Source organism: Scyliorhinus torazame, chromosome 10 (genome assembly GCF_047496885.1).
Source record: "Scyliorhinus torazame isolate Kashiwa2021f chromosome 10, sScyTor2.1, whole genome shotgun sequence".
Lineage (NCBI taxonomy): Eukaryota > Metazoa > Chordata > Chondrichthyes > Carcharhiniformes > Scyliorhinidae > Scyliorhinus > Scyliorhinus torazame.
Window position 1 is genome coordinate 228,562,018 of NC_092716.1, and position 8,194 is coordinate 228,570,211.

General features: G+C 44.2%; 1 protein-coding gene across 1 annotated transcript; it reads left to right on the forward strand.

Annotated features, from left to right (window-relative positions):
- The first annotated feature begins 4,800 nt into the window (after positions 1–4,800).
- Positions 4,801–7,386, forward strand: adma (adrenomedullin a). Its single transcript, XM_072466527.1, has 4 exons — positions 4,801–4,921; positions 5,383–5,494; positions 5,591–5,725; positions 6,380–7,386. Exons 2-4 carry the CDS (start codon positions 5,391–5,393, stop codon positions 6,651–6,653), a joined length of 513 nt encoding a protein of 170 aa, XP_072322628.1. The 5' UTR covers positions 4,801–4,921; positions 5,383–5,390; the 3' UTR covers positions 6,654–7,386.
- Positions 7,387–8,194: the final 808 nt, after the last annotated feature.

Here is an 8,194-nt window from a genome sequence, read left to right on the forward strand (position 1 = left end):
AATTGTAGATACAGGCCAAGAAGCCTCAAGTACTTTCCCTTTCTCCACATCTGCTCACTCAGTCCCATGTTTTTAACACTACAGTTTTTTTTAGTGCCTGAATCTTCTTACAATGCTCACAACCATTGGATAACTTTGAAATCCACAGAGTCTTTGAAATGTTTTGCTTTCATTCAATTTCATGGTCCAATACCTTTAACCAACCTCTGATTGACAGCTTAATGGTTAGTACACAGCAAGCAGGAGCTTTGTTTATTTATCTTTCTCTTCACAGTTGAATGCATCTGAGGTACACTTCCCCCTCCATTGATCCTAACCTCAATGTTTATAAACACCTAAATACTGTGGTTAGGAAAGAGAAACTGAAAGCACACAGCATTTGTGAAGTTGCATGTAGCTGTCAATCAGAACAATGATGTTTATAAACATTGTGGTCCAAACTAGTCCAGTGACAATACCATGAGGCCATTGGTCCCCCCCTCCATGTTTATAATGTTTTTAATAAAGGTTTTATATAATTCCCTTGCTTTTGTCCTGTGTGCCTTTATTTATAAAGACAAGAATCCCATATGCCTTTTAATATCCTTCTTACCTTATCCTGCCACCTGTAGAGAAACATCCCTGGGTTGTTCTGCATCCCCTTTAAATTGTAACTATGTTGTCTATTATGCGTTTCCCTATTCTTCCTAAAAAATAACTTTACACTTATCTGCATTAATTTTTATCTGTCATGTTTCTGCCTATTCCATCAGTATGTCTATGTCCTCATGAAGTCTGTTACTATCCTGCTTTTCACAACATTCTGAGTTTTCTGTCATGTTTAAACTTTGAAATTATACCCTTTATATCCTATCTTACTCATTAATTCATATCAAAAATAGCAGTGATCATAATACCAACATTTGGGAAACATTACTGTGTACTGCTTTCTAGTCTGAAAAACAAATATTCAGCACTATACTTTGTGTTCTGTCCCTTAACCTCTAATAAGATACTGTCAGAGCCTCCATCATCCTATTGGCTTCAATTTTGCTAGCAAGTTTATTATGTGATATTTCATAAGCATCTTTTTAAAGTTTATGAAAAATATAACCTTCTCATAGTTTAAAAAAAGTCCTGAGGTTTTGAATCCCTGTGTTCTGAACCAATTGCAGCTTCTCTCTGCTTCTCACAGCCATACAGATTTATCAAAAGACATAAAAAGTTTCATCGAAGACTTGTACCTTATAGCAGGATGATTTTGTGAAGCAGGCATTGAGAAAGGACTAACATTTATGAAGGGCTTCATAGCAACCTACAGCAGAATCATTGTGAGAAATGCAGTTCTCGAATCCATTGTATCAACTCAAAGATCATAATTTAAAATCCAATTATGGAAATTCCAGGAATAGGGCACAAAGAAAGCTGGAGAACCTTGACTTTATGTGCAGAAGTTCTTTTAACTATTGGAAAGTAAGTTGAGTGATGTTACAGAAACATTTTGTGACCTTTTCAACAGAATCGTCTAATATTTATTATTGGAGAACCCAATATCATTCAAAGGAGTTGGCATTTTGTTTGTGATTGGTTTGCTTTGTGGTGGATAGGAGTTGTTCACTGATGGGTTTACTAATAGACAGAGTGAAAGATCTATTTCACTGATAGGGGGTTTAAATTTAAGGAGCATTTTCGTTTTCTACATTCTACAAAAATGTCAGCAAACTTCCCCTGCATCAAAATGTCACCTGTTTGATTGAAAGCCTAATAAATCCGCCATATATGGTAGGTACATACACCTACAGTAATCTGGGTAAAAAAATAAACAGCAATTCAAATTAAACTACAGCTGTTTAAATTATGGGCAGTTCTGTAACTAATAAACTTTGAAAATGCAATCATAAATATTACAGGCTAATAAAATGAATTAGGGTGTTTCTTTGAACCAATAAAACGAACCCTTTTCAAATCCTCCAGCCTACAAAACTAACACAGGAAGCCAGTGAATAATAAATAGAAGCACAAATAAGACTGATAGTTTGAGCTGAACAGAAGATGGTAATAGTTCCAGGGCTGCAGTTTGGATAACTCAGTTAAACTACTTAACTGAAATATTTTCATCTTTAAATAATGGGCTAATCTCATTATTTCAAGTCTACAGAATTATGAGAGGCATGGACAGAGTGGATAGTCAGAAGCTTTTTCCCAGGGTGGAAGAGTCAATTACTAGGGGACATAGTGCAAGGGGCAAAGTTTAGAGGAGATGTGCGAAGGAAGTTTTTACACAGAGGGTAGTGGGTGCCTGGAGCTCACTGCCAGAGAAGGTCGTGGAATCAGGTTCGATAGCAACGTTTAAGGGGCGTCTGGACAATACATGAATAGGATGGGAATAGAGGGATACAGATCCAGGAAGTGTAGAAGGTTTTAGGTTAGACGGGCAGCATAGTCACCGCAGGCTTGGAGGACCGAAGGGCCTGTTCCTGTGCTGTACTTTTCTTTGTAATCCATATTCTACAAAAGAGAGAATTCGATTCTGATAGAAAAAGACACATATGATCTATTGAAATACTCATCTTAATTCCATAAATTGACAGAATACACATTTTGTAATTATTTGACATTGCAACGTCCAATTAGATTTCACTTTAAAACATCACACCAAGCTATGTAACACTGCCCAACTCGTTGTCTCAATAGGACACTGAAATAATTGAAGTGCAAGAGGCAAGACAATTCAATGAAAACACAGCCTGGCTTGGGAAAGAAACCAGCAACCACATGGGACCAAATGAAGACTCAGGTTGTCGTGGGGGGTAATTCTGAAGGGAAGCCTAACAGTAATGGAGATCACCTGGGAGGAATCACCACACTTGCGCAATAATAAGACAATTAAATGAATTAGTGGCGGCGCTGGAATGGATGCGGCGAGGGAAGGGAAGTGTCAAACAGCAGGGGAACTCGTGCTGTTCGGAAAATATCTAACGGGTCGGGGATTAGCGGGTTGATTAAATATAGCTTTCCAGTTGGCAGAATAGAAAGGGAAATATGAGGGATGGAAAACATCCACGTTACTTTATAAACTGTGTGACTTTTTCAGTAACTGTCTTTATCAGGTCACGGAGATACCGGCAATAAAAATACAGATTCGCGCCTGTTTATTAAGCGTGCGGAAATTTTCGCTTAAGACGCCTCTGGCACAAGTTCTATTTATCTGTCTGGTGAAGGAAATAAAGGACAATATCCAGTTGGACAGTGTTGTTGCTTCCTCTCTGCTGATGGGAGTTCTCAGGACCCCCGCTTCCCACTCCAACCAGGTCCAAGTCTGGGTTGTTAAGTGAGCTTCCCGGCAGTGGTTTTGGTGAGGTGCCAGGCTGGAAGGAACACGCGACACTGACATCTCAAGAATGTTGCAAAGGGCCACATACCTCTGCACTGAGCCACCAAGAGCCACAGAAAGAACGTGTCTGTGACATTAATTAGCAGACATACAATACACAGGAGGATTGATTCATCAGTGATGCATGCCTGAAGCTTAACTACCCCGCGCCATTTGTTCAACTGGTGTCTTTTTTTTAACTCCTAAAACCAGCCTTGCAGATTCTAACAAAATGTGTTATTCCCAGAGACAACCTCGCTCCTCACTCAGACAGCAAGTTATGACATACGAGCAGTGCGGTAGATTAAACACGCACACACACCAATATCACCTGTCAAATGTAAACTCCCGTGAGGTGACGATCTTGATTTATTTGGCGCATTAAATTACACACATAAAATTTTCTCATATTTGACCTGCAAGAACTGAGAGTTTGATCACACCGACCTATGACTGTAATAACATTCTATTGGAAAGTGGATCTCCCAGCACCGGATCAGGGAATTAGGAGAGAGGCAAGAGCAAAGGGACAAGCGGCTTATCGTTGTTAACAATGGACATTTCGGGATGAATGCTGGCCATTTATTTCCCAGAAGTCGAAATGATTGTTGTAAGAATAAGGCAATGTAATGCCACAAAGGTTGGCGCGCGTTTTCCATGCAAACTTCCTCGAGACAGCGAGGAGAAATTTCACCAAGTCTGAAGCTGTGGGGGATGTACGCGACTATCACTCCGGTTTACATTCCAATGATTGAGCAATGGGTGTTCGCTGGAGATATCAGAGGCGCGTCGAACCGTCATGTGGAGTCTCGAAGCGAGGGTGACGAGCTGAAAGCATTAATCACTCGGTACATATTTGGCCAATTGACGCCATGTGCATTAAAAAAAGTGTAGAATCGTCGGAATACATTTTACTCCGCTGCTGAACAAAACAATACGATTAATGAAATCGTCAATCATCCTGACATGTATCTTTCAATTTCAAACTTGTCTTGTTCCCAATGAAATGACCTTGAGACCTCACCATCAACCAAACAACTACAACTTCTTCCAGTGTAAAGGGAGAAGTATCATTTGAGATTTTAAGAGTAACTAAATTAGGATATCATTAAGATGTGAGCAGTTTGGGAAGTGTCTTTTTCTCAAAGTACCGCCCACTGTATATTATTTGTTGTAGCATCCGATTTAAATCTTTTCGCTGAATGCAATGTTTAACCTGGAGTTTTCATTCGCCTAGTATGAAGTTTTGAAATGTTCACTCTATCTGGCTGATTTATGGGCTACAAATGTATTGGCAGTTGATTGCACTTATACTCATCAAGTGATGTGTGCATTAGTTCTGCAGGATGTGCTCAAACATTGTCACGTCTTGTCTGCGAGCTGTCCATCAGTTGAGTCCCCGCCCCATGTGCAATTATATAAAGACAGACTGCGGCTCTGGACTCAGTCAATGCGATTCGAGAATAACAGTTTGTTCTCGATCTGTCTCTGCGAAAGACTTTATAAGGATACACCACAGAGATACAAGGACTGGAGAATTTGGGGAATCCCATTGGATAAGCTTTGGAGGTACGTGTGAAATGTTCTAGCTCGGTCAGGCAGGTCTGTCCGTCTCACTCACTTTACTGGGTAGTCGCAGATATTTGGTGATGTTGTCCAAGTGATGTGTGGGGGACACACACACGGCAGGAATCGGAACGGTGTACAGTACAGCCGGCAGGTTGCTGCTACCACGCCGGGTTTCTAACTTTGGTAACGTTGTCGTAACTTATGTGTGCGAATGACTCAGGACCCCGGTCTTTTGTTGACGATCATCATCAAAGGAACACTTGTCCCAGAGAGCACTTACCACACATAAGGTTTCCACCCGGCGCTGAGCGCAGATTTGTGATCTGCTGTTTGAAGGTTGCTGACACCCCGCCAGCAGTGGAGAAGCGCCGATCAGTAATGTGCCTCAAAACAAACACGAGTCATGAAAAGAACACCCCTAACAGCGGCTCTGCCTCTCTCTCCCCCCCCCCCCCCAGCAGGTTTCACCATGAGGATGGTTCACATTGCCCTGCTGTATTGCTGCTGCTTCGCCTATTCTGTCTCTGCTCAGGTGGATGGCAAACTGGACATCGCCTCGGGTTTTAAAAGAAGGTAAGTTCTCTATCCCCACCCCTCCATGACATTCTAACACCGTGACCCGGTCTGTGAGCGTGTCCTTTACCGGGGGCTGTGGCTTTGTGTTGACAGGTTGACCGCCTGGGCTTTGAGCCGAGCGAGGAGAGATGTGAAGGGCTCCAAGCTGAGGAGTCAGGAGACGCTCGCCAGCGGCCACCCGTTCGTCAGGGCGGAAGACGTCAAGGAAAACTTAAATTTCCACCCCAGGTAACTGAAGCAAAACCCAACCGAGCCAAACACTGTTACCGGGCGGCTGGGCGCTGGGTTCAGTCATTGCACAACAACAGAAAAAGGTCGAGACAGAGAGGAGGAGAGGGTTCGGGGCAAATCCTACCCCCCCCCCCCCCAAAGCCTGGGGGACGGGGCGAGCTGCTCAGACTGAGCGGATGGAAGTGAAGGTGAACCGGGTCTGAGAATCTGGGCGGGAGTTGCCCCACTAGAAGAGTCCTCCGGGCTGAGTTCAGGCTCTTCTCTGTCTGACTCTCCAAGAAGGTTGATGGGGAGGGTGGGACATTGCGAGGGAGCGAGTTGTGCTCATGTCTAAATTCACTGCGTCTCGCTCCAAAGCAGCACCTAAAACCATTGCCATCATTTACCAGCCCCCAACGCCCCCGGTGATCTGAGTTGCTCTTTACAACCTGGACTTTTGTGTGTTTCATTAACAGCTGCTAATTCCCAATGTGATCCAGACATAAAGAGAAATGACTCTCCTCCCAGTGACTGCAGATGTAGGGATGGGTGGAGGGGTGTGTGTAGCGATGGGTGTAGGGGTTGGTGTAGGGATGAGTGGAGGGTGTGAGGGACGGGCTGTGAATCCTCTGCTCTGATGTGTTGCTTTCCTCTCTCTCTCTCCCTCCTCAGCCCAGACGCCCACATCCGTGTGAAGCGCTACCGCTACGGGCTGCCGCACTTCCCTCAGCTCCACCTGAACCGGCCAAGCTGCCAGCTGGGGACGTGCCAGGTGCAGAAGCTGAGCCACCGGCTGAACCAGCTCCTCAACAACCCGGAGAAGGACAACATGGCCCGCTGGAGCACGTGGAGTCCCAACAGCTACGGCAGGAAGCGGCGCTCGGTGCGCTCCAGAGTGGCGCTGCTGCCGGCGCCCGGAGACCCGGAGGTGCTGGCCGGGAGGTGATGGGGCTGTTGCGAATGGATACCCTCCGGCACCCCTGGACACAGCCCCCTCCTCCCCCAGAGCCCGCTGCCACGGACCAGGACATTCGCCAAGTTCTTCAGTCGGACTTACGAAGGCAGTTGGCAAACTTAACAACGCACGGCCAGACTTCAGAACTCTTACGAGCTGCCCAACTCGCCAGAATGTGCTTCTTTTTTGTGTGTGTGTCAGGGAGAGGGGGTGAGGGGGGGGGGGGGGGGATGTTTCGGAGCAAATTGAAGCCACCTCTCAGAGAATGCCTTGGAATTAACACCCTACACAGCGCCAAATTCCAGCCCATTAGCTGCAGGCTACATTTGAACTGTTGTGTGTGTGTTATTTTTCTGTTTGGTTTACAGGGAGTCTAAAATCCTGCTAGTAGAAAAAGGGTTGCATCATACTTGAAGGCAATTTCTATTACAGACAGTGCAATCGACTATTTTAATGGAGGAAGACATTGTACATAAAATTGTTAAAACTATTTAACTCTTTATTTCCTGTAACTGTACATCTGGAAATAGAATTATTTTTATACGTGATATAAATATATACGGGCATTGTAGCATCAGCAACTTAGAATCGTGTGTTCATTATTATGGAGGTCGAACTGTTCACTAGTTACCCGACTCCTTTTGTACAAACTTGCAATGACTGTATATGCAGTGCAATCTATTTTGTCATAATTATTAAATACAATAAAGATCTGCCTACATTATGATGCCTCTGGTTATTGTATTCCCCTTTTTGTTTAGGAAAAACCATAGAGGAGCCCACTCAGCAGCCATTACATTCCTGTTTAGGGTTGGTCTTTCTGTGTCCGATCGGTTGCCCCTTCCAATGCCGTAGTCTCGGATCCAGCATCTTTCGAACCATTGAGTCATTGTGTATTGTATATGCATCAAGAAGCTCAGGGCGGTAGCATCACAACCCTGCAGCGGACATTCATTCATATCACGGAGGGGTTTAAAATTATGCCTTTTTTGTCAGGGGAGAAAAGCGTTAACACAGCGAGACAGAAAGCAAATTCCTTTTGGGAGGACTGGATCCGACTCATCTTGGTTAAAGGGCACTGCTGTGGCTTTTTAATGATCTGCCGTGGGAGGAAACCGCAGCGAGTGGCCAAGGAATGCGGTGGAGTTTGTTGCATTTTCAAAGCCTGTAGCGCCATCTGATCTAAACTCCAGACACTACAAGAGCGGGGATAACCAGGGTTAAAGGGTTCTTCAGTGTTGTTTGCCAACCTGAGATTGGATCTTTACAGAAGCATATTATCCCTCAGCAGAAAACGCTGCCCGCGTATGTCATAAAATTATTTCGCCCAGCAGTTATACAATAAATTACCATAAAATGTTTGTGGGGGGGGGGGGGGGGGAGAAAAGTTTGCCTCACGCTGAGAATTCGCAAAACACATAGCAGCTCATTTCCATCAGAATGCTTACAGGCCAGGCAAGTCTGGATGCTATACCTGAAACCTTGAGTTGTTAAAATTGTTTCATAATTTCAATTTGTTCATATTAAAATGT

What these genes read in the sequence shown, in the direction of transcription:
- adma (XM_072466527.1), top strand. Translation starts at nt 5,391, where the DNA reads ATGAGGATGGTTCACATTGCCCTGCTGTATTGCTGCTGCTTCGCCTAT. An exon ending in GCCTCGGGTTTTAAAAGAAG is followed by an intron (nt 5,495 to 5,590) that starts GTAAGTTCTCTA and finishes TTGTGTTGACAG; the next exon opens with GTTGACCGCCTGGGCTTTGA. An exon ending in AACTTAAATTTCCACCCCAG is followed by an intron (nt 5,726 to 6,379) that starts GTAACTGAAGCA and finishes CTCCCTCCTCAG; the next exon opens with CCCAGACGCCCACATCCGTG.